Genomic DNA, 26,590 nt, shown 5'->3' on the forward strand with positions numbered 1-26,590 from the left:
TTAGGGACTAATCTGCACCTTTACCCTTTATTTTACTATGATTTATGAACATAAAGTCGCATGCATACGAGTAAAGCCATTCTCTAAACGAGTTTAACGCCACAAAAAAACAAAATAAAAAAAATCCTAACATAACTAACCCAACAACAATGATTACATAATTACGCGTATATAATTCAACCATAAAAAGCGAAGGATGTATGAATATGGAAATGATGAAGATGAGAAAAATAGTTGGGGAGTCACATGAAAAGATAGGGCAGTAGTCCGAGAGTAAATAATGATGTCATAGAATGAAGTCAAAACCAAATCATGGTTGCCTTTGCCTAATAAAAACCTCAATTTCTAAGCAATCCCCAAAACCATATTCCACATAGATAAGTTTCTTGAAGCTTCAAACTTGTGAATTAGTAAGCAATCCTACCTACATACACAACCACTGCACCAATTCAATTCTAAATTCTAATTGAGAGAGAGAGGATGATAAAAGTAGGGAAAATGGTGGAATTGATGGCAGAGTACAGTTGGATGATGTTGAGAATGAGAGAGCGTGTCGGTGTTGGTGTTGGCGTTGAGTTCTTCAGGAATCTTCGTTCTGCTTCGACTTCTTCTTATGCAGATTCTTCCTTTCTCCTATATTTCTAGCTACCCAAACCTAAACCTTTCATCTTAATTTATCCCTATACTTTTCATATTTATGTAACATATTTATTCTGTTGATTGTAATATATTGATTACTTTGGAATCGATTCATTACTAAGCACTAAATGAAATTTTACTCAATCCGCAATTTTAATCCCATCTTTAAAATGTTTCAATAATGATCCTGCTGCAACCTTCAAACATCCTTTTTTTTTTTTGAGACGTTCTTTAATTTTTCAATAACGTAAAGAGCATCCAATGGAGGAGTTAGATAAGGGCGAAGTCAGAATTTTCATTAGAGCTAGGTGGGGTGTATAACAACGACAATTATACTGATGCGAGAGAATAATAAAAAAAATAAATTTATTTTAATTTGTATTTAATTTGTACTATTATTTTATTGAAATAAAATTTAATATAAAAATTTAAAATACATAAATTATATACTCCCTCCGTCCCTAAAATAACTTCCTCTTTTTCCATTTTGGGACGTCCCCCAAATAACTTCCTCTTTCTTTCTTTCCATTTTTGGACACCTACCCCACCACTAATAATACTTTATTTATTCTTACTTTTCACTTTTCACCACTCTCAATACTAACTATAACACTTTTCACAACTTCCAATAATAATTATATCACTTTTTCTCAACTATCAATACACTTTACAACTTTCATTAAAACCCGTGCCGTCCCCAAAGAGGAAGCCATTTTAGGGACGGAGGGAGTATATAGATATATATTTGTGTAAATATAGTAATGATGATAATAAATCCATGAAAAGTAGTGCTATAATAAAAAAAAGGGTTAATAGCCGGACTAACTATTTTCGGATTTGCATATTGCACATGACCTTCAAAAATAGATTCAGAATACATGACCTTTTGATTTAGTTGCAATTTGCACCCGGCGGAAGTTCCCACCACTCTTATGTTTGACCGGCGATAACGTGGAACTATTTTAAACTACATGGCATTACACGTGACATTTATTACACGGTGGCAAGCCACGCGTTCAAAACGACGTCGTTTTGATAGGAAGAAAAAAATAAAAAATAAAGAAAAATGTGATCTTGGACCTTGTTTTTCTTCTTCAATCTCTTGCCAGATTTGGGGCGGCGGTGAGAGTATTTCCGTCATTTCAAAAGCGGTGAAAGTGGGTTTCGGCGGCAACAGGTTTCAAGGGTTTGCAGATTTACAGATCTAGGATTTTTTTTTTGGTGGTTGAGGATTTGAGGATTTTTGGTGGCTGAGGATTTGGGGATCTGTGGTGGTGTTACGGCGATGATGTTGTGGTGGCCGAAGATTCGTGACCACTTGGAACACCAGCAGCCAGCGGCGGGGGCAAGGGGCGTGAAGCAGCAGGTGAGCGGTGGCGGATATTCGTGACCATCTTCACCACACCACACGGCCTCTGATTTTGTTCCAAAACGCCTCTGTCGACCTTTAATATCAAAGCCCCACCGCCGCGACTTCCTCTCCTGACCACTGAGCATCCGAGGCTACCGAAGCAACCCCGCTCTGACGCCCTGCCACCGCGACTTCCTCATCGACGCCGCTAACTCCCGCCCCCTCACCTACTCCGTCTTCCTCATCCAAGTTGACGCTGCTGCCCTCGCTCCACGGCTCATCTCGTCTCCCTCACAATCGATGTTGGTCTTCTATCTCTCTCTTTATCCCGCTCCCTCTCCCTCAACCTCTCTTGATACCTGCAACTCCGACCATCTAGGGCTTTAGGGCTTGGATTGGCGGCGGGAAAACGAGGAGCGGAGGTGGTGACTGGAATTGGGGCTTTAGGGCTTAGATTGGCGCGCGGGAAAACGAGGAGGGGAGGTGGTGGCTGAAATTGGGGCTTTAGGGCTTGGATCTGCTTCGGCCCTTCTTCCGGCAACCTCTGCTTCGACTTTTCTTCTGGCCGCAGACGACCTCTTTGACAAAACGACGTCGTATTACTACCCCTCGCCGGTCGTCCACGTCAACAAAACCCGACAGCCACGTCAACACAACGCATGTGCACATTACAATTAAATTAAAAGGTGGTGTATTCTAGAGCTATTTTTGAAGGTCGTGTGTAATATGCAAATTCGAAAATAATTGGTGTATTTTCTGGCTGTTAATTCTAAAAAAAATACTCCCTCCGTCCACGAAAGAACTTCCTATCTTTCATTTTTGGGACGTCCACAAAAGAACTTCCTACCTATTTATGGACTATACCCACCACTTATAATCCTCTTACTTTTCACTTTTCACAATTCTCAATATTAATTATAACACCTTTTCACCACTCCCAATACACTCAATTACCTTTTATCCACTTTCAATACACTCAACAATATTTTTTTTTAAAACCCGTGCCACTCCCTCCTAGGAAGTTCTTTCATGAACGGAGGGAGTATAAGGTAATTGTTTAGGTGGCCCATGTCATGTGTAGCACTACTGGATGCCCTTTCTCGTACAAAATTGGGCCAGGAATAAGTAGAATCTTCAAATAGTGATAAAAAGATGGGCCGTGAATAAGTTGTCAGCCCAATCCAAACCTAAAAACAAATACATCTCCACCAGCCCTTTTAAGCTAAACCGCGTCTCTCTCTCTCTCTGTTTGCGCCGGCCCTCCGACGCCGTCCCATTTTCACTCACTCTCATCATACTATAAAATCTGCAGTCCGTTTCCTCCTCTACGCACCAATCACAACATAACTAAAGCTTGGTATTCTCTCTCTCTCTCGCTTTCGAATTCTGTTTCTTTGTTTATTTTTGCGTATTTATTTTTTAACTTGTTTCGTTTGGTATGTTATCTGTTGTAAATGGAGTCGCCGTAGAAATTTACTTCTATTTCGGATTAAAGTCGAAGCTTTGTGTTGATTTTCTAAAACATCACATGAGAACATAATCATTCTCATAGGTGATTAGTTGTATTATAAACGTGGTTCTCAACTTCCAATCATGTTTACCTCTTGAATTTTGTAATACCATGCTTTATATGCGAGAAGATTTGAGCTAATAAACTGATTTAGCGGTATACAGTTTGTTCCTCAGCTACAGTGTTATAGTAAACTTCACTGCATTTGCGAACCCTAATTTCAAGTTTATCTTTGATTTTGATGTTATGGAGTGATTATTATAGGGTTTCTCTTGTAAACTTAATTTGCCAGATGCCATGATTCATCAACTTTCATCTTTCGATCTGTTAACTTGTCATCTTGTGAATTGCTTATGTAGCTATGGCACAAGGAGCGGGTATGTTTACTGTGCCACAGACTATTGGCAGCGTCTTATGCTGCAAGTGCGGCATATTGATGCAACCAAATGCTGCAAATATGTGTGCCAACTGCCTGCGCTCTGAAATTGACATAACTGAAGGCCTTCAGAAGCATGTTATTATCATTTTTTGCCCTGAATGTAACTGCTTTCTGCAACCTCCGAGGACTTGGGTCAAAGCAGAACTTGAGTCGAAAGAGCTGCTGACCTTCTGTGTGAAGAGGCTGAAGAATTTGAACACTGTTCGAATGGTGCATGCAGAGTTCATTTGGACCGAACCTCATTCCAAGAGGATTAAAATCAAGTTGAAGGTCCAAAAAGAGGTTCTTCATGGAGCAATACTTGAACAAGCTTACACTGTCGAATATGTTGTGCAAGATCAGTTGTGTGAATCTTGTGCGAAGGTTCAGGCTAATCCAGATCAGTGGGTTGCTGCAGTACAATTGCGACAGCATGTTTCTCACAGGCGCACTTTTTTCTACCTGGAGCAGCTCATCCTTAAGCACGACGCTGCTAAAGATGCCATCAGAATTAAGCAGATGGATCATGGTATTGATTTCTTCTTCGGTAAACGTAGTCATGGCGTGAAGTTTGTTGAGTTCGTTGGTAAAGTAGCACCAACTAGGAGCCGTACGGATAAGCAACTTGTGTCTCAGGACTCAAAGAGCAATACTTACAATTACAAGTACACTTTCTCTGTTGAAATTAGTCCTATCTGTCGTGAAGATCTGATTTGTCTTCCACCTAAAGTCTCTGTTAGTTTGGGAAATCTCGGACCACTAGTGATATGCACTAAAGTAAGCAACAGCATAGCTCTATTAGATCCACGGACCCTCAGGCAATGCTTCTTGGATGCTGAGCAGTATTGGAGATCATCTTTTAAGGCCTTATTATCAAGCAGACAGCTTACAGAATACATAATACTAGATATGGAGGAGGTTCATTCTGAAGAGAACAATGGTGGATCAAAATATGTTTTGGCTGATGCCCATGTAGCACGCGTATCAGATATGGGGCAGAATGACCGACAGTTCATTGTGAGAACACATTTGGGGCATCTCTTGAGTTGTGGGGATTATGCTCTTGGTTATGACCTGTACAGTGCCAATAGTAATGATTTTGAACTGGACAAATACAGAGGTGATATCCCTGATGTCATATTGATTAAAAAGAGCTATGAAGAGAAGCGCCAACAGAGACAGCGCAAGTCTCGTTCATGGAAGCTCAAGTCTCTCAACATGGAGGTCGACGATTCTACCAGAGCTAGAGATCATGAGGAGAAGATGAACACGGAGTACGAACAGTTCTTGAGAGATCTTGAAGAGAATCCTGATTTGAGATTCAATCTATCCCTGTACCGCAATAAAGAATACGAGCCATCAATGGCCTCCGTGACTGATGGTGAGGATGTTCCTTCTGTTCCGTTAGATGAGCTGCTTGCAGATCTTGATCTAGCTGATGAGGAAGCTGAGGATGAAATGGTGGAATAACTTTGGAGTCCTGTCTAATATATTCTGAAGTGTGTTTGCAGGCTGGTGTTTCAGTTGTCACTCTTCTTTTATGACTAGTTCATCTTTTTTATGCATATTGGTTGTGCCTAGTGATAATCTGCACCTTCCATTCGATTTTTTGACCTGTTTTTGCAAGTATCTTGTGATGATAATGTCATGCTATTTATTTTGGAAGAGCAAATGCCTCTGTTCAGCTATTTTGCACGCTCAGTAAAACATAGTACTATAATAAATCATGTAGATAATCAACACTTTGGTTCAAATTTCAATTGGTGAAAAAACCCAAGCTTCTTTCAGTACAAGTGGTCCGTTTCCAAATGAAACGAGATTGAGTGAGGCTGAGGATTGGTTCTTATTTTTTTATACTAAAGTGTGTTTATATGTGATTTAATCCCTTCTCTTATTGGTTCGAATGAGAAGTTTGAATTTGAGATTACGAATCTGTTGAATTATAACGTGGGATTTCAATGTAAATAGTGGATTACCTGCACAAGTGTAAATGATGACGAAAATGGAACGGAAAAGTACACTTATTTATAAGATACGAGATTAAAGGGATAAAATGATAATTTCCTAACTAAATCATGCGTCTTGCAGAGCTGGAATTGAGGTGTCAGATTCGGATGACGTCACCAAATCGGGGCAGAGTTGTCTACGACAGTACTTGAAACTCTTCCTTCTGTCCTGCTCTGCCTCATAGCGGTATTCTTCTCCTCTGAAATTTGACTTTGCTCAAGTCTTGGATTTATCGTTGACTTTCTCTTTAGTCTGTTGGCATTCCGTCTCCTCTGTTCAACGTTTTTGCCACCTTAGCATACACGCTATTATCTCAGTCATCTCCTTACTTCACTCCTCGTCAGAATCCATTTAGCAAAGTGACAAATTTATTCACGTTAGATCTTCACGATTTAAACATTGAAAATAATTTTTTATTTATTTTTTCATTTGATTTTTCAATTTTTTTTATCGAGTCTCCATATAGAGAGTTGTTTAATTAAGTTCTGTGAAGATTTATGAAGGTGATGGATTCCAAGCAGATTTTTAAGATTTAAATATTGAAAATGACTTCTGATTTAATTTATAATAAGTTTTTATTTTATTCAATCCTCATATATGAAATGGTTCAACTGAATCCGTGTAATATCAATTATATAGAAGTAGGGTCCACAAACTTTCACTCACAATAATAGTGGAACCCAAACTCCACTCACTACAATGTTCACTACTATCTACTACTATCCATCAATTTTCTTAAAACCCGCGTCGCCATAATGTGGAAACGATATTGCGGACGGAGGAAGTATAAAAATAGAAAAGTGTGAATAAATTCAATTAAAAGGTTATCATCATTTATAATTTTTTTTAGTGTCTTAAATTTCTTCCTTTTTATTCTTTGCACAAACTTTTTTTTTTCTTTTTGCACAATTTTACTTTAGATAAAATATTAAATATACAATATGCATATTAAATGGAAGATCATAAAAAACCTGTAATTCATTATATCATGGCTTTTTTTCCTTGTTATGATTTTTCCTTATGGGTTTTGCTTAACAAGGTTTTAACGAGCCTCGACCCTTAATTTGTTGCTTTATTGTGCTTTCAACGGTGCTTAGGTGTTTTTGCTTTTTTTTTCTTCCTCTTAATAAATTTTTATTTCAGCCATTATATCATGGCTTTTGGCTTTCGAAAAATTCCAAAAGGTTGCCTGCGCTTTTGGCTTTCAGATCATGGAAATGATATATCAAGTTATCAACAAACAAGAGAGAGAGAGAGAGAATCAGTCTCTCTTTCTTTCGTTCTTTCTTTATGCGTGTGGGTATTTTATCTTTAATTGTATGTTGCTTCATAAACATTTGTAATAATTATCGAACTTATGGCGCCTCAGTGAATTTGTATCAAGACGCGTTCTCAAATGATATTGGATTATGATTCTATTCTAGACCAAGTGATTAATTTAGTTGTTATATTGATTTGCTTTACTTACTACTTACTAGCTATTCATTAATTAATCTATTATTTTCTAGAGCACCATTCAAGAACATTAACAGAGAGGTATATGATTCAAACCTCCACCATGCCCCCTTTCCTCTCAAGTAGAAAAAAAAACTAAATATTTAAATAAATATAAATCATCTGCATTCACAAAAGAAGCTCTGAAGTCTGAACCACATATGTATATTGAATTATTCCGAACAAACGACATAAAATTCATACAAATTGTTCAAACTTCTAAACAGGTTTATGATTATTCGGGCATGTGTTTGGGACAAATTTGGCTCTTATGCGATACTTTTCAAACCATACAAACATATATAAAAAGAAAAAACATGGGTGCATATATGAAATTTATTTGTAGAGTTCGATGATCCAAGTGTTGAAAACACAACAGAGTTTTCGAAGTTGTTTGAAACCAGAAGCTTCTGCCAAGGCTTGAAATTCCGCTTCTGTCCTCTCCTTTCCACCTGGGAAGTAATTTTGCATCATCAAGTCCATCGCAAAATCTGTCATCGCTGATTGGTCCATATTTGGGCTTAATTCCGAAAGAATGGACTCTACGATTATCACTTTTCCCTTGTCTGGAAGGGCTTCCTTGCAATTTTTCAGGACTTTCAAACAATCTGCATCGCTCCAATTATGCAAAATCCACTATACAAAATTCCAAACAAATGAAACTAATCAAACTTTTGAGATTTCGATCAAATTCCTCATTTCACAATTACACAATGTTGCATTCATGAAATACTAATAGTAATAGTCACTTATATATGCATGCCCAAATACATTTTGATCGTTGGATGTTCACGATCAATTTTATTCATACTTTTCTTTTTGAGATGGTCCATGTTTGTTTATCTGGAAAATAATGTTAATTGGGAATGTTATTTGTAGAAAAATGATTCCATGGAAAATGAATCCAAATAAATTCTTTTTCCTGTGTTTGGAAATACCAAAAATAATTCTTAGGATCCGACTAAAAAAAATAATTTTTAGGATTCTGAAATCTGAATTTGTATCATTAAATATATGCAATTAATCAATATATAAGAGAATTAAATTATAATTTAATATGCATAAAAATTTTCTCTAATCAATTTATTTAGTAACAACAACGTACATTATTAATGTTAATTATAGCATTCATATAATAATAATAATAATAATAATAATAATAATAATAATAATAATAATAATAATAATAATAATAATAATAATAATTCACAATGCAAAATACAAGAATCCTATAATAATTAAATTACTACTTGCTTAAAATAAGTTTTTAATTAATAATAATAATAATAATGACATAAAGTATGGTTCATAATTCTAATAATTAAATCATTTCCTTCTTATAAGTTATTAATTAATTAATTTCTTAATTAATTAATTAATTAATAATAATAATAATAATAAATCACAATGCAAAATACAAGAATCCTAAAAATCAGGAAAAAGAATACCTAAGAAAAGTTAGGAAATAAGAATCCTGAAAAGTTGCAATACTTTTCTTGTTTTCAGGATTGTTTTTACTTTCCTTGATTGATGAAAATTTAACCAAACACAAAAATTTAATATTTTTGAATCAGATTACTTTCCTAGGACAGAATCCATGTTAAACAAACGAGGCCTTTGTGTTTTGTGGAGTATTGTCGACACATTCTGTACAATATCGTGTTTCGGACGAAACAATACTTTCAACTTCGTTCATAATTAACAAAAGAAAAAGAAAAAAGATGATTCTTATTTGATCAATCGCACACTAAATATACCTTGATGAAAATAGCATCTCCTTTGGGCACGCTAACAAACATATCTCCACTAACGTGCTCCACCCCTATACGAATATTAATTTGCCATGGCATATGTTTAGAGGAAAATTCATTATTTATTAACTGGAAAATTTATTTCTAAGTTTGTGGCAGAACATAATAACAGTCAAATAACCCCAATTTGAATATTGTTTATAAATACTAGCATTTGCATCCCGTGCAATGTACGGGGAATATTTTTATATTTTAATATTTATATAAAATTGATACTATAATTCAATTATTATATTTATAAATATAATAAAAATTTAATTTTAACATAATATATTTGAGTTGGATATTGAAAATAATAAAAAGAAATAGAGAAGAATCACTATAAAAATATGGATATTATGAAAAATAAAAAAAAGTTTAAAAATGAAAATCAAAATATAAATAAAAAAGAATTGATAAATAGATTTATTCAAAAAAAGATGAGAGATGAGAGATAATTTTTTAAAATTTTAGTATTTAATCAAATATAATTTTTACATTTTAAATCAAATTTTATACTCCGTATAACATATATTAAATTAAAGCTTTTTATCGTGATCTTTAATTTGATATGCATTAATCGTGTTATGTATGAACTATAAGAGACTGCTCATAAACTATGGCTCTATGAGTATTTTTTGCAAATATATATTTTCATTAAGTATAAACTATTAATAATAATTTAAAACTTATTAGATACATATTTATCAATCTCAAATATGACATTTGTGTTAAACGCAAATTTATTTATACTAATCTCTATTAATATAATTTAATATAACGTAGTAATATATAGTATATATTATGTTGAAATTTGAATTCATAAATTGCCACTCGAATTAATTTCAAATTAATTTAAAATTAATTTGAAATTGAAAACTGTCTTTTCTTTTTAATATAGTATAGATATAGATTACCTGGATGAGATGGAGCATGTTGGATGACGTGGGGCAAATCAAAATTGATGGCCTTGATAGATGGATATTTGGATAGGATGATCTTAAGTGAAGATCCAATTCCGCCACCAACATCCACTAAGGATTTCACTCCCTCAAATCCTTTGTACATTTCAAGAATCTCATTCATGAACATGTTGGAATGTCCCGACATAGCTTCATCGAATATTTTATTAAATCTCGGATCTATAGTAGAGTATTCGAATACACTCATTCCATGGGCTCTGTGAAATGGGTTTCCTCCTTCCACAATAGCATCTTTTAGATGATACCTATATATAATCAAACCAATTATGTAAGTCATCAACTTATGACGAGCATACGTGTAATCGAATCGAATTATAATATTATCATGTTTAATTTATTTATTATTCAATTAAATTGAACTTCGAACTTTGTTTATTAAATATTTCAAGGTTAGTGGCCGAGCCATATTTATGGGAGTTGGGACAATTGTCTAGCCTAATTTTTTCTTGTGTACCTTATATATCTCTATTTATGTATGGTATCATAAAAATAAAAATGACTATTGCTCCACCAAATGTAAAAAGATGGGGCAAAGACAAATAACATAAAAAATGTTATTTGAGCTTTTGCTTCCTAATGTGAAAATTAGAGAGAGAATGAAATACAAATTGATCTCTACTTTTTTTATTGAACATTTATTATAAAAAAGAAGAACTTTTCTTGTTATGTACAATCTTCATTTCTCCTTAAGCTTCTTTCATTTCCATAAGACAGAAATTGAATATCCAAATATTCACAATAATTTTAGTCATGACAACTACAACTGTGAATATAACTTTTTCTGTCATGAACATAGTGAAAGACGGTTTCAAAATTGAATATATAGGAGATCGTTGGATGAATGGTGGGTTTGGTCACTTATATTGAGAATGAAAATTTTGAGACAATATAATATGTTAATTATATATTTCAGAATACATATACGTAATCGTAGAAAAATATTATAAAAATATATCATGGTATAATTACTTTTTAAAAAAAATCACTACAAAAAATTTGCTAGTAGACAACAGAATATAGACGACATATTTCAAAACCTGCTGTCTATTCACCCATAGTAAACGGTTTTTCATTTATCCGTTGTTTATAATGCGGTCATAGATGACGGTTTTCGTTTTTTGTCGTCTATAACCGCATCCACCATTAATATAGACGACGTTGCCCGTCTCACTGTTGTCTATAGCTCAGTCATAGACGACAATTTTCCTTCCATGTTATCTATGACTGCATCTACCATTAATATAGACGACATGTTATTCTCGACGTTGTGTATTTTGAATATAGACACCCTGTTTCAAAATTAATGAAATATATATTCGAAAAAGCTGGAAATTTGAATATAATTGCGAAAAAATTGTAATATTTGAAATAGACAACGAATAGATGACGATGGAGAGGCTGATTTCTATCAGCGAATAGACGCCGATCGAGTGGCCGTTGTCTATCACAAAAATAGATGACGATGCATTGACTGTCGCCTATTAGAGAATAGACGACGGTGCTCTGGCCATCATTGTTAAAAGCTCACCAACTTGATTGAGCCTAAACAAATTTTCTAAATGTTAGTCTATGCTTAAAATATTAGTACTATATTTTATTCACATTAACAAAATATAATTATTATTCTCATATAATAAATATTAGTTAAAAACTTAATACAATTACTAATAATTATTCCTTTCATCCCACTTATAATGACACACTTTCTTTTTTAGTTTATCTCATTTATAATGATACTTTCTAAAAATAGTATGTGGTCTCTACTCACCCTACACACATAAAAAAATAAGTGATTCCTACCCACTTTACACTCTTCACACCTTATTCTTAATTTCGGTGCCCATTTTTGTTGTGCTATTGATGTTTTTGGGTTTACTTTGATGAGGTTTTAATGAGGCTCGGTCCTTAGTTTGCTTCTTTGTGCTCTGAGCTCTCAGGGGTTTTTTTAGGTTTTTTCTTTCTCTTTTATATATCGATCTCAATTTTATCATAAAAATATAAGTTTTATGTTGTTATAATTTTATTTAAAGCTAAATTACTTATTGAGTTTTTTTTTTTTAAAACTTTTTTTCGTTGAGAGGGAGGGGGGTTTGAACCATAGACCTTACTGTTCATAGACAGAAGTTCGTACGTAGCGCTTGCCGCTTGGTGTCCCTTTGAGAATATTTTACTTATTGAGTTAATTAACGAGTTTAGTATTATCAAGCTCAAGTTTGATTTATACGTTAAGGTGGCAAGTTTAAATAAAGTTTAATCAAGCCGAGATTTAAAATAACTTAAGATTAACTTGGTTCATACCATGTTTCGGTGAAGACCTTGTCTTGGCTCAAGAGCAAGAGAGGAGCCATGGAAACACCATCTTCATTCTTGGTGAAAAACTTACACACTGGGGCCAAAGAATAGAAGCGGTCGCCGTCGCTGTCGGGCCGCTTGCACTCTAGAATGTTGGCGGCGGCGAGAAGGCGGAGGATCCGGTCAATCATGAGGTGGGCCTCCGGGTTAGTGGCCGGAATTAGGGCAGCCAATTGCGGCGGCGAAAGAAAGACGCCGGAACCGGCTTTCTTCATAATCTCGAGCAGGTCGAGTTGTATAGCAGTTGCCAGTGCCCTTGGGACTACACAGTCACCAATTAGTTGCATGGCCATTCTCGACTCTGATGAACGCTTCATTCTCAAATATTGCAATTTTCCGCACCTTTTTTGTTTATTGTTTAAACTTGTTTCTCCACTCATTTGATGTCTATATATATACATATATAGTGTGTTCCATCTCAGATGAGATCCTCCGTCCCACTATTTTGTGTGTACTACTATGTACCATTCTTAATTTATTATAATTTTTAATTATGTTTGCTTTGATTTTAATTTATTATTCTTTAATATTATAAAAAGATACTCCAATTAACAAGGGTTCACTCATCCAATTAGAATTTATAATTATTTTTTATATTTATTTGAATTAATAATTGATTATTTGGGTTCATTAATTCAAAGTTAGGGTATATATAATATTTTAAAATTTTAATTTTTAGTGATAAATATTAATTAGAGTTCATAATATAATAATATTTTTTATTTTTATAAAAAACAATTATAAAATAGATAAATTAAGAGTAGTACTCACAAAATAGTGGGACAGAGGATCCTATCTGGTTCCATCCTACTTATATAATAATAATAATAATAATAATAATAATAATAATAATAATAATAATAATAATAATAATAATAATAATAATAATAATAATAATAATAATAATAATAATAATAATAATAATAATAATAATAATAATAACTCTACTACACTAGCTTAAATTAAGCGTAGCCATAAGTTTGGCCGCAACTCCAGAGATAGGTTATATACTATACAGCTGCCAATTGCCAAACAAATTTAATACTATTGTATCCTAGCTACTAACCTCGATTACAAAATTAAAGTGGGTTATTTATAAATTATAAGTAACTACTACGTTTTTCGGAGAATATACGAGTTAAGATATATTTTATAATTTTTTAAAAATTTATATAAAAATATCTTTATTTATGAGTTCAATCTATTAATAATAAATAATGACTACTCCATTATTTTAATTGAAGTAATGCAATACTATCAATCTAATAAGTATAATATTAAATTTAATAAATATTATATACTACTCCCTCTGTCCCAACTTTTAGTATCTATTTGAAAATGACACGAGTTTTAATAAAGTAATTGAGTGTGTTGTGAGTCAAATAAGGGTCTCGCCTTTTATGAGAGTGTTAAAATAATTAAAATTGAACAATGGTCTCACTTACTTTTACTAAAAATAGAAATGGATACTAAAATATGAGACGACAAAAAAATGAAAGTTGGATACTAAAAGTTGGGACGGATGGAGTAATAATTAAATTATAAAGAAAAAGGTAGAATTATGATAATAGTAACACAATTTGAGAAATTTTTCATATATAAATCAATTGTTGCATGTACAAATACATATTTTATAATATACAGTTATTTTATATTCCATCTATTCCATGAGTTGCAATTCTTTTTATTTTGGAATGTCTCACAAGAGTGGTTTATTGTCATTTTTGGACACTACCCCACCATAAACTACTTATTTCTTAACACTACTTTATCAATCTATTTACAAATTTATCACACATTGCTCACCAACAAATCTCTTACTACTTTTTTTTTCTCGCTATCAATAACACTACAATAAAAAGTTGGCCATTCTTCAACTCATAACACACTCAACTAACATTTATTAAAAGCGTGTAACTCACGGTAAAATAATTATTATACTATATATTAAAATTTAACATGTCATTGAAAATTTAAAAACTAAAAAAGTAAATGTAAATCATATTTCACTTTAATATATATATATATATATATATATAAATGTCAATCTAAAATTAAATTTAAATAAAATCATAACAACAAGTTTGTTTATATAAATAAATGAATAAATAATTCAAATATAACTACAAATTTATATTAACATTAATGCAAATTCTACTTTTCCAAATTTTATTTTAAAAAAATAATGAATCCTAAAATGAATGAATATAATCTCATTCCTGTTAATTGCATTAATACTATTAATGTTAAAAGATATATAAATAAAAAAATAAAAAAATTGGTATCTAACAAAACAAATACTAATATAGAAAAGAAAACAAAGAGAGAAAAAAAAATTGTATTTTCAACATTAAAATAAAGGAGAGCGAAAAAAAATTTAAAATTTCAATTAAGTAAAGTTTTAAAAATTAATGAAGAGAGAAAATAAAATATTTTAATTTTTTTTATCAACTTATTCGTTTTAAATTTATTTTTTATGATTTTGACACCAAGTTAAAGATAATGTCACAATAATAAGGGAATCGAGAGAAAAACGGTAAGAGAAGAGAGAGTAACTTGGTGGAAAAAAATTACTGTTAGAGACTCTTTTTTCTTATATATATATATAGGGGTGGGCTACCGTGAGAACACATTTTAAAATAAAAAATAAGAACAGTTTCAATGTATGAATTTTATGTAGAACACGTATAAATTTGTTGCATAAAGATATGAATTGTGAAAATTAAATTTTTGCTATTTTTGGGATTCGAACTCAGGACTATGAATCCATCCAACATGGTTACGAATCAACCGTAGATCTTGATGATCTAAGGGCAGAAAATAATTCTTATTTTATATCTTAAGAAGTGTACTTATTTTAGCCCTCCACTAAGAAGTGTACTTAAGAAGTGTACATATTTTATAAATTGTACTTATTTTATATCTTAAGAAGTGTACTTATATATATATATATATATATATGTGTGTGTGTGTGTGTGTGTGTGTGTGTGGGTGAGATCATGTAGTATCCACTCCCCGCATAGTATATAGGTCCAAATTTGGATTACACAATGGGGCTACGTGGCTCACTAAGAGCGCGCCATGTGGCAGTAGCCTCCCAAGACCTTCCAAATCCTTCTAAGGCAAAAAACATGGAGGGGCAAAATAGTCATTTTGAAAATTATAAATATATATATATATATATATATATATATATATATATATATATATATAGAGAGAGAGAGAGAGAGAGAGAGAGAGAGAGAGAGAGAGAGAGAGAGAGAGAGAGAAGGGTTATATTGAGAAGCTATATTTTGCAAGCCTCATAAATACTAAATAAGATAAAATGACAATCAAAATAACGAAATTAATTTACATCTAACTAAGCTAAGTTTAGGACCGGCAGAAGATGGTCCAATAATAGTTGGTGCCATTATGTCTTTCGATTTTCCTGTTGATATGATCAAAAATGTTAGTCAGCTTAAACACATTATCAAATAATACGAAACATTAAATAGCAGAGTTTGGGGCAACTACGACGAACCAATAAATGGATCATACCTTTGTCACTGTACGATAGACGTGTATGAATAACCTTTGTTCGCTTCTTTTAAGGGGAAATAAAACACTCCATTGCAGAATCTACATTCACTCGGATGTTTAGTTAATACATATAGGTTAGTTCAATCACAATCAAAAACACATTTTCATCTTACCTTGAATAGTAATCGCTTTGTCAATATCACTCACACCTGCCAAATAATATGTGAATGATAACATTTTAAGTATATGTTCAATGAAAATATCCAAAATCTAATTTCAATATATCAACACATGTAGGAGTCTCGATATTTTGCTCTGAAATTAAAACAAGAATTCTCCCCAACAAATCTATTAATAATCAACAAAAAGCTATGGGGAAGACGAAAGTTGGTGTTCACAGCAATTATTTTAGGGCTAAGGTGCAGATTAGTCCCTGAACTCGACCCCCCTAGAGCGTTTACCCCCCATTTTCGGTCAAAGCGCGTTGACCTCCCTGAACTCCAGAGATAATGGTGCAACTTAATCCACACACTTAACGGTTTCACATCCAACGTGAAACGCCGTTTCTTTTTTTTTATTATTATTGATTAAAAGTGCGGGCCCCAACGATTTGCAACGGGAATGAAATTAGAATTGAGAGTTCAAATAGCAAGAACCCTAATTTAAGAATGTGTCTTCCAGAAATTGAGAGAGATGAACGAATTCAGGGGGAATTAGGTTAGGGTTTCTTCATGATACTAGTATTCGAACTTTATCATGAGTTCGAACTCGGGTTTCGGGTCTTGTTCGTCGCACGGTCTTCGGCAGATGGAGAACGAAACTGAGGTGAGGTATTGTTATTGCAAATTTGGAAGCAAGAAGTTGAAAGCTACGAGAATGACTTCATGGACGAACGAAAATCCGGGGAGAAGGTTCTATGGGTGTAGAAATTGGAAGGTACATTAATTTTTTCCATAACTCGTTTGGTTGTGGTATATTGATGGAAAAAACACTGATGCATACCTTTTGCAGACCCAAAATTGTGGTTTTTTTGATTGGTATGATGAGCCAATGTCAGAGAGAGCTAGGGAAGTTATTAACTATTTGAAGAGTGAAAACATGAACCTTGTGAAGATGCATGGAAATTCGACTCCACCCACTGATTTTGAAGCAGAAATTACTCATCTTTGGACTGAAATTGAAGCTTGTAAAAAAGAGTCAAGGGTTGTTAGAAGGAAAAGCCGATTTCTTGTAACTGTTTTGATTATATCTTGGTTTGTGATGATGAAGCTTCTTATAGCTTGAAAGTAGGTATTCCTTAGTTGATGTATCTTGCTTTTGTTTCAAATGAATGAATGAAGGTTATCTTTTGTTCAATCTTCCAATTTGATCTAAATTATCTGGAATGTAACTTGTGTTTGTTGAATGAGTTACATAAGCCAAAAATAAGTAATCTGAAACGTTCAAAAATAATTTCTGGAATGAAGATAATATGAAAAAACTTGACAGCATAAGCATTGAGTTTTGAATGCAGAAATTCATAAGCAAAAAATGAGGTGCAAGATCCACAAATTGTTTCATCACCATAACAGTTGTAAAACACAAAATACTTTATCTAACATTAATATAAACATGTTCTGATCCAAAAACTAGCAAAATCCAAAGCAAAAATGCCTTTTCTTCAACTGGTGGTTGTGGATCCAAGAGTTGAAATGACATTTTTGCCTCTAGGACTTCTTCTAAGAACCGGTTCTTTATCCACAGGTTCTTTCTTTCTTCTTGGTGCTTTGAATGGTTTCTTTTGATGTTTATCCTCCTTCATTGTTGAGGTGCTTTCTCCTCTCTTCCTCTTATCCCTCCTTAGCTTTGCTTCATTAGGTATGGGGTATCTGGTGTTTGGGTCTGACTCCCTTGGTGTACCTTCATCTATCACCATTGATTGTGATCCTCCGGGTTGTGCAACCAATACAATATATAGTTAGTTTAACATTATTATAATAAAGCCCAACTTTCATTATTATAAAGTAATGTATATTGAAAATTACATTAAGGATCTGTTTTCCACTTTCAATGTTGACATAAAGCCCTACTCCACTCATCTTCTTTCTGGTATTTGTAGAAGTAGAAGCCCCTGATTTGTTGCATAACTACATTCATGAAATACAAAGTAAGTATGTGAAATAGGAAAATATACTGCAGAAGCTTAATATGAGGTACCTCTTTAGGCCTTTGAGGGCATGAGTCTTTCTTGTGGGTTGCACTTCTACATACACTGCAATGCTGAGTCTTTCCCTTTCTTGAAAGCTTATGCTTTAGCCTGGGCTCATTTGGAGCTCTCACTCTGTTCTTCTTCGGCCTTCCAATCTTCTTCTCCACAGGTGGAGGCTCAATGGCATCTTTGAACTTGACATCCCAAAACTTTTTACCAGGCACTGGTTGAATGGTATGTTCATAGGATTTGTTGTACATATCCTTATGAAACCAGTGGCTCATGACAGAGAGAGGATCCAGTGAGCTTGAGTAGAATGCGGCAATTGCATGAGGGCAGGGTACACCACTTAACTCCCACAACCTGCATGTACATTTTATGGTATCTACAAACACTATGTGTTTGTCCTCACCATCACTCACTTCATAGCCATAATCCCCATTCCACAATACAGTACACTCCATAGATGCAGTCTTATTTGCCTCAAACAATTTAATGGCATTGGGACACCATTCAGTTTTCCAATGATTGACCATTACCTTCCTATCCCTTACTCTAGACATAACTATTACCCTAATATCTTCTAGCATAGATATTATTGGCTTATGTCTAGCATCTGAAATACTTGCATTAAAGGACTCACTGATATTGTTGTCCACCATGTATGTTGAACACCTAGAGCTTTGAAAAGCTCTGCACCAGTTCTCAGGAGGGTACTGAAGCAGATCTTGAGCAGCCTTCTTGTTGATAGCTGAGATTTTTGCAAGGTTCAACTTATATTCCACCGGATAGGAGCTCCAGGCTGCCTTAGGTTTAGAACCATAACATTCCTCAAATTCACCAATGATTCTATCTAGAGTCATACTTTTCTATGTGTCTTTTATTTCCTTATGATTATAACCATCATACATCCATTCACCATTTTCATCATTTTTTTTCCAAATACCCCACCAATTGAAAATAAACGAAACAACAGGGTCTGACATGCTGCACAATAACGCAAAGAAGAAGAAAAAACAACTTAGATTCAACATTGCATGCTCCGTATAACCATTTAAGGAAACAAAAAACCATAAAGAAACGAAAATCATATTATTGCATATTGCATTGCATGCTCTGTAAAAAAGACAAACACACTGTCAAGTTTAGCCATCACTTACCTATTTTCGATATATGAAGGAGAACAATGGATTGCTGTGAAGAATTTCGCCAAGAATCGCCAGTCCCTTGTCAGATTGAAGGAGAACAAAGTTAGAGTTTTCGAATGTGAAGAAAACTCTTCACATTCTGCTGTTCTTATGAAACCCGCGCATTTTAGTTGGATGTGGGGCCCGCATTTTTTATTAAGAAACAGCGTTTCACGCCCGTTAAGTGTGTGGATTAAGTTGCACCCTTATCTCTGGAGTTCAGGGAGGTCAACGCGCCTTGACCGAGAATGGGGGGTAAACGCTCTAGGGGGGTCGAGTTCAGGGACTAATCTGCACCTTAGCCCATTATTTTATCTCTAGCGAATGCCACGATCGAAAAGAAAAAAAATAATACAATAGATTTATAAATAGGGAGTATACCAGATTAGCGATTTTCGCAATTGCAAAAATATATTAACAAAAACGAAATTAAATTAAACATATATTACGATTGAAAATTTTTTAACCGGAAAAATTACCTCTTCCTTTTTGTCGATCGATTATGATAGAAGTCGAAGAAAATGGGAAGATGAAATAGAAACCCGCAAACTAACCCTTCTGAAACGTAATTTGTATCAATTTCGTTGAAATGTTGTTTGTTCTTCATCTTCGAGAAATGTGAGAAAAAACAGGGATTTGATTTGGATACCAATTAATGTAACAAACCCACTTTGACATTTTTAACCTTTAGGCGTATATATCATATTTTCACAAATGGGATCCTCTGTCCCAAAATATAGTGTGTACCACTTGTACCACTCTTCATTTCTTTATATTTTTAAATTATTTTTATTCAATTTTAATTTATTATGCTTTTATATAATATAAAGATAATTAACAAGGGTTCACTCATCCATTAGGGTTTATAATTATTTTTTTATATTTATTTGAATCAATAATAGATTATTTGGGTTCACTAATTCAAAGTTAGGGTATATAATTTTTTAAATTTTAATTTTTCAATAATAAATACTAATTAGAGTTTATAATATAATAATAATTTTTATTTTTATAAAAAAAAATTTATAAAATAAAGAAATGAAGAGTGGTACACGTGGTACGCACAATATTGTGGGACAGAGGATCCCATCTGATATTTTCATACTTTAATTTAATTATTAAGGCTGATGATTAGATTAGATCTGGTACGTTGATTAAGTTGGAATCAGCGGCTTGCATTCCTTCTCAATTCTAACTATAAGGGGAGCTTTGCTATAGAAGCTAACCCTATATATATATATATATATATATATATATATATATATATATATATATATATATATATATAGGGAGAGGTTCAAATAAGAACCACTAATAAAATAAGAACGGAGAACCATTTTAAGCCATTCGATCATCAAGATCTACGGTGGATGCATCATCTTGGTGGATGAATGCAGGTGCTGGGTTCGAATTCTGAAGGGAGCAAAAAAATTATTTTTTTCGGATGCATTAAATTTGATAGCGGATGCATTAATTTGTATAGCAGATGCAGTAATTTTATTGGTTCTTATGTTCTCACGATAATTGTGGTTCTCACTATAACCGCACCATATATATATATATATATATATATATATATATATATATATATAGGGTGTGGTTCTAGAGAGAACTACATTATTTGTGAGAACGGGAGAACCATCAAATCTAATGCATTCACTGTAAAAATTAATGCATCCGCTGTTAAAATTAATGCACTCAAAAAAATAAAAAAAATGCTCCCTTCAGGATTCGAACCCAGGATCTGCATTCATCCAACAAGATGATGCATCCACCGTAGATCTTGATGATCGAATGGTTGAAAATGGTTCTCCGGTCTTCTTTTATTTATGGTTCTTTCCTGAACCTCTCCCTATATATATATATATATATATAATTGATAAAATAAACGCACCAGATCGTGCCCTAGATCTCACTAAAATTAGGGGGTCTCATTGGAGCGGACCCATATATATATATATATATGGGTCTGCTCCAATGAGACCCCCTAATTTTAGTGAGATCTAGGGCACGATCTGGTGCGTTTATTTTATCAATTCTATGGCTAATATTATATCTGGAGGGAGATTTTTTTTCGCAAGGTTCGAATCCTGGAGGGAGCAAAATATTTTAAATTTTGTTATTCATCAGTATATACTGCATTGTTCATCAGTATATACTGCCTTGTTCATCAGTACATATGTCTTATTCATTACCAATTTTTTAAATTTTATTTTTCATCAGTATATACATATTGTTCATTAGTATTATTATGTCTTATTCATTGTTCTCATGTTACACGAAAAATAGGGGGTCTCACTGGAGCGCGCTCCTATATATATATATATATATATATATTCAAACAACTTGTCTTCCAAGCTGGTATATTGTGAAATCCAGCCTGGTTGTTCCAGCTGGTAAAATATTAGAGTTATAATTGAGACATTTTTCTTTCTTCAAATATGTATTAACTGTAAGGATTCAATGATTCCTCCCTATTTGCTCATGTCGCGTTGATAGTTGATTTTTGGGAATATTCTTCCTAATTGTGTAAGTGAGCACTTGAAGAGTGGAACAATGTTGTGCTGATTTAGCAAGAATAGTGAGAGTATTGACGGCTTGTTTCTTTCTCTATCAAGTTGAAAATATAATTTTGCATAAGACACATAAATTCAAAGCTTTAGGTGGCGATAAAATCTAGAGTTTGTTTTCATTGACTTCTCTTGTAGAATTAATTATCGTGAAATCGGGGGAATTTCCGGAGCATTTCATAATTATTCAATGCTAGAATATTGCCGTCTCCCTCCAACGTGTGCGTGAGTATCAAATCTTTATCTCATTTATGATTCTAACACTATTATGTGCAATGGTTTTGTCAACTACAAGTCGTCTAAATATCGTTTTCATCTTCGCTTTGTTGCACTTTGTATTACTTAGCAATTTATTTGTTTAGGTATTTGGACATGTCTGCCTCTTTTGTGTCGAGTGGGTCGAGTAGTGAAAATTCTAGATCGTCGGCCGATGACACAAGCTGTGTAGATTCTATGAATGGCGTGAGAAGGAATATGTCCCGGGCCAGGCGTTGTATGGTTGTGTTTGATTCCGAGATTGGTGAAAATTATTCTGGACCGCTTGAAGGCCGCATACAAGTTGGGAGATAGGAGCCCGAAATCTGTAATCACATTCGACAAGTTGGATGAATTCCGTGTTGCTTATGATATTCTTCCTTGTGCTAATCTGGCTGCTCCATCTGATTTGGAAAGGCCCGATTAGTTTTATCCAAGATGGACGGTCATGTATGAGTGTTTCCTTCAGATGGGTGTCCGCTTTCCTCTTCCTCGACTAGTGTTTGAGGCTTACACTTACTATCGCATTGCTCCGAGTCAATTAGTTCCGAACGTGTGGCGCATTCTCACGGCTATTCAGGTTTTTAGAGAACAAAGGGGTGTTCACTTCAGTTTTTCTGAAGTTTTGTAGGCTTACAGTTTGGAGATGCATAGAACCGATGATGTTCGATACCAGTTTAAGGCAAATCGTCCGCTTGTGCTATCTCTTCCGGATAGCGCCAAGAGTTGGCGTTCTAGATATTTTTTCATATCCAATAATGCAATAGGAGAATCGCGTGATTCGATTGTTTCCTAGGCGTGGGAAGCTTGTAGTGAGTGTTACATGTTGGATGACTTGAAATTTGAGTCTTTCTTGTTCTTGGAAACTTGTTTTCATTTCTTTATGTATTTATAACTTATACTTGACATATTTCCCTATTCGCAGTTTGTCTATTATTTCTTAATTATTGAGATTATATCTTAAATAGCAAGAATTTTATGTTAACGGATTCATTTTCTAATTTTAGGAATGAAAATCTCATTTTATTATAAGAATTTATTTGAGTTTTATCACAGTTTACGTTTGAGTTGATAGATTTAAATTCTATCAACTTGATTCTATTATGAAATTGTTATAAATGGAGTATTACATTATCTGTGAAAGTGCTATTTGCCTAAAAGCAATTTTATAGGTCTCACTAATAGGTAATGTTATATTATTAAATATTAGTGGATTTTTATGAGATTAAGCTTACATGGCAAGACAACCCAGTTCTTCTTTATTTCTACCCCAAAGTACCGTGTCTCTTCCCCCTTATTTTCGTAACCTCCATTTTTGCCTCTCAAGCTAAAGAATCACTTCGATCACACAAGAATTTATTCAAGAACACATATTGAGGTATGAGTCTTTATTACCAAGCAACCTTTACAATCGAAATTGAGAATTTCTCCACCATATTCATCTTCTTTTTCAAAAATTTGGGGATTTCATACTAGAGTTGAAGTATGGTTTTAATATTGAGATATATTACGTTTTTGATGTTCCTAAGCATGATTATGGTGGTTAATTGTATTGATTCTCACTTGATTTTAGTTTTGCTCAAGTTAGTTTGAACCCTAGGTTTTAGTTTGAGAGTTATGATTATGTTCTTAAATAATTGAGTTCATATATGTGTTTTTATATATGAACAAATTATGAGTTTACATCACATAGTTTGTGAGATTGATTATGTTAGTTTAAGTGGATTTGAGAATTCTTGATGTAAGATAGCCATATATGATATATATTTGAAGCTTGTATAATTGTACTCTTGAGATTGTAAAATGAGATTATATGATAGAAATTGGGGGACGTCAAGCATGTTATTATATGTTGGTGTGTTAAACATGAGTTAAGTTTTATGTTAAACCATTTTAGTATGTATTAAGATGATGTAATTGAGCTCCTACAACCTTATTTGGCAGATATATGAGTTGTATGTTAAGTTGAAGCAAGGGGACATTGCTGTCAGTTTTTGGCTTGACAGGACAGTATCTTGCGGGATGATTTTGATAATGTTCCCATAGTCCAGATGACTTGAAATTTTTACAGTGATAATTTCGTTATGAGTATTAGATCTCTGCAAAATTTCAACTGAATTTGAGACCTCTAGATAGGTCAAACAATTTTCTTAAAAGTAGTGTGCGAAGCAGCAAGGTTCTGTGACAGATTCTGCCTTTTGTGAGATAATTTCTTATACACTTGAGATATTGTATTTTTGTAAGTTTTTCATTAAAAATAGACTTTAAATGCTTTCTAAAAAGGTAAATCAGGCATTTTTCTTTGAATAGCTTGATTTTATATGATATTTCAAAGTTGGGATTCATATATGATTACATATTTGAGATTTCCTTACTTGAGCAAGTTATGAAGAGAACCATGCTAAATGATTGGTGTTTTAGTTATTAATCTATAAACTAATCTATATGGAATGGATTAGTTACTCTTAAGCTTCCTCAACAAGAGATATGATGCTACTGTTTGCTTTTAGTTAATTAAGTCCATAAAAGTAGAATACTCAGATTAGTGGATGCAACCCTAAAGCTTCAAGAGATAGAAGTTTCAATCATGAATTATTTTCTAGTTATTTCTTGTCTATATATCCAATCTTACATCGGGAACCTCATTATAATGAAGGTTCGAGTGGCAACATAAAGTGAACAAGCAAGGACTTCTACTTCATTAAGTATATCAGGTGGGCTTACTAACTTAAGAAACAAAGATGCATACTTTATTATATAAAGTTTGAGTGTATGCATTTATTTTCAAATTATTGACTTGCCAATATTTGAGATTTGTATGATACCATCTACATAAAAGAACGAATTCGGGTCCTGAGCGAGTCAGGATTTGTGTACACAGAGTTGACAGTAAACCTTTGAGTTAACTTGTCATCGTGTTTGAGAAGGAGGCCTACTTCTCAACACTCAGAGTTATATGACGCGTAGATATGATACATACATGTTAATTGTCTGCAGACGTATATGATGATTATAGAGAAGTTTTACAGTTTTGCATGCACAAGTTATTTAAATAACACTCATGTGTGATGCTTGAGATGGCAAGTTCAATATATAGCTCTAAGAGCAAGTTTAAAGATATTTCGGCATGTAACCATTGAGTGTTTTTTAGTACTTAGCCCTGCATATGTTTTCTAAATATGCAGGTTAAGCTGTGATGTGGTGCAGATGGAAGCGAGCAGAGCATATTCTTTGATGTATATGTATAAAACAGGCTCAGGATTCCATGTCTTCATACATGTAATCCACATGAGTTATTATGCTGCAACACTTAGTATATTCTACTTTATTGATGTGTTGACAGATTTTAAATCAATAGCTTTGAGAATTATGCCACTTGAAAGTTAGACAACTTGTCATTGTGTATTGTAAGTTGTCTACTCATGAGTTTTAAAAGTGATTGTTTATGATTACCATATTATGGTATTGTTTAAGCAGGATAATTATTTTTATTGAAACCTCTTTTATTTTTCATTTTCTTACTTAGTTTCCCTAGTCACATTTTCTCCGGCTTAATTGTTATTAGCTTAGGCCGGGCTGTGACATCCGATGTGAAGAAGAGCTGCCATATCTTCTTCAGTGGGTTTTCTAAGGTACTCAGCTCCGAAATTGAAAATGACACATTCAACAAATTTGATGACTGATTTATGAATGACTTGGGCGCTCATTCATAAGTATTCGTCATGCAAATCGGGACAACATGCCAACACTCTCATAGCTGCAGTACATTTTTGAATTGGAGATATACCAAGACGACCAGCTGCATCAGGGTGTTGTTGAAAAAAAATTATCTGTGGCGACGAGCTTGTTCATTATATGTTTGAACAAAGGCTTTCGCATGCAAAACCTTGTTCGAAAATATTTTAGGGGATAGATTGGATCTTCTGAAAAGTACTGCTCGAACACACCTTCATGACCTATCTCATGTTTTATTTCAATATACCGCCTCGTTGCTCTAACGGCATAATTGGTAGGTTGTACAGATAGACTTGCGGCATGGGTGACCACATCCTCAGTGATGCGGTCAAGTTGGTGATTATGTTCGGCAACGTTTTGTTCTCATGCTTTATCATCGCTAGAATTTGAAGCATCAATATTAGAACTAGATGCCATTTTTTGAAGAGGAGTTTTTTCTATCAAGAGTATAGAAGAGATAATTGTTCTGTCGTTTGAGAGAGTACACGGATAAATATATAAGCAAGAGCATGATAAATGTCACATGCTATCTTACACAAACTATCGTGACAATAATTAAGAAATCACATGGGTGGTGCCACTAAAAGTT

The 26,590-nt window shown here is 33.5% G+C and overlaps 3 protein-coding genes and 1 long non-coding RNA gene across 4 annotated transcripts; 2 read left to right on the top strand and 2 right to left on the bottom strand.

Annotated features, from left to right (window-relative positions):
* The first annotated feature begins 3,160 nt into the window (after nt 1–3,160).
* Nucleotides 3,161–5,590, top strand: LOC130993301 (uncharacterized). The gene is made up of 2 exons (XM_057918139.1): nt 3,161–3,347; nt 3,860–5,590. Exon 2 carries the CDS (start codon nt 3,862–3,864, stop codon nt 5,386–5,388), a length of 1,527 nt encoding a protein of 508 aa, XP_057774122.1. The 5' UTR covers nt 3,161–3,347; nt 3,860–3,861; the 3' UTR covers nt 5,389–5,590.
* A 1,973-nt stretch (nt 5,591–7,563) lies between these two features.
* On the bottom strand, nt 7,564–12,914 carry LOC130993304 (caffeic acid 3-O-methyltransferase 1-like). The gene is made up of 4 exons (XM_057918141.1): nt 12,491–12,914; nt 10,127–10,437; nt 9,177–9,241; nt 7,564–8,055 (listed from the first exon to the last, which is right to left on the bottom strand). The coding sequence occupies exons 1-4, from the start codon at nt 12,859–12,861 to the stop codon at nt 7,756–7,758; spliced, it is 1,047 nt and encodes a 348-aa protein (XP_057774124.1). The 5' UTR covers nt 12,862–12,914; the 3' UTR covers nt 7,564–7,755.
* Nucleotides 12,915–16,269: 3,355 nt separating this feature from the next.
* On the bottom strand, nt 16,270–19,233 carry LOC130993944 (uncharacterized). Its single transcript, XM_057918981.1, has 3 exons — nt 18,263–19,233; nt 18,091–18,192; nt 16,270–16,275 (listed from the first exon to the last, which is right to left on the bottom strand). The coding sequence occupies exons 1-3, from the start codon at nt 19,115–19,117 to the stop codon at nt 16,270–16,272; spliced, it is 963 nt and encodes a 320-aa protein (XP_057774964.1). The 5' UTR covers nt 19,118–19,233.
* Nucleotides 19,234–23,485: 4,252 nt separating this feature from the next.
* LOC130993311 (uncharacterized) lies at nt 23,486–25,779 on the top strand. The gene is made up of 3 exons (XR_009091626.1): nt 23,486–23,644; nt 24,923–24,980; nt 25,452–25,779. It is a non-coding gene; the product is annotated as an uncharacterized LOC130993311 (long non-coding RNA).
* The last annotated feature ends 811 nt before the right edge of the window (nt 25,780–26,590 follow it).

The sequence above is a fragment of the Salvia miltiorrhiza genome, chromosome 7 (assembly GCF_028751815.1).
Source record: "Salvia miltiorrhiza cultivar Shanhuang (shh) chromosome 7, IMPLAD_Smil_shh, whole genome shotgun sequence".
Classification (NCBI taxonomy): Eukaryota; Viridiplantae; Streptophyta; class Magnoliopsida; order Lamiales; family Lamiaceae; genus Salvia; species Salvia miltiorrhiza.

Coding starts and splice junctions, on each gene's coding strand:
- LOC130993944 (XM_057918981.1), bottom strand. CDS start 19,117: ATGACTCTAGATAGAATCATTGGTGAATTTGAGGAATGTTATGGTTCT. Junction 18,193..18,262: donor GCCCTCAAAGGCCTAAAGAG/GTACCTCATATT, acceptor TCATGAATGTAG/TTATGCAACAAATCAGGGGC.
- LOC130993301 (XM_057918139.1), top strand. CDS start 3,862: ATGGCACAAGGAGCGGGTATGTTTACTGTGCCACAGACTATTGGCAGC.
- LOC130993304 (XM_057918141.1), bottom strand. CDS start 12,861: ATGAAGCGTTCATCAGAGTCGAGAATGGCCATGCAACTAATTGGTGAC. Junction 10,438..12,490: donor AAGGTCTTCACCGAAACATG/GTATGAACCAAG, acceptor GATTATATATAG/GTATCATCTAAAAGATGCTA. Junction 9,242..10,126: donor ACATGCTCCATCTCATCCAG/GTAATCTATATC, acceptor ATATTCGTATAG/GGGTGGAGCACGTTAGTGGA.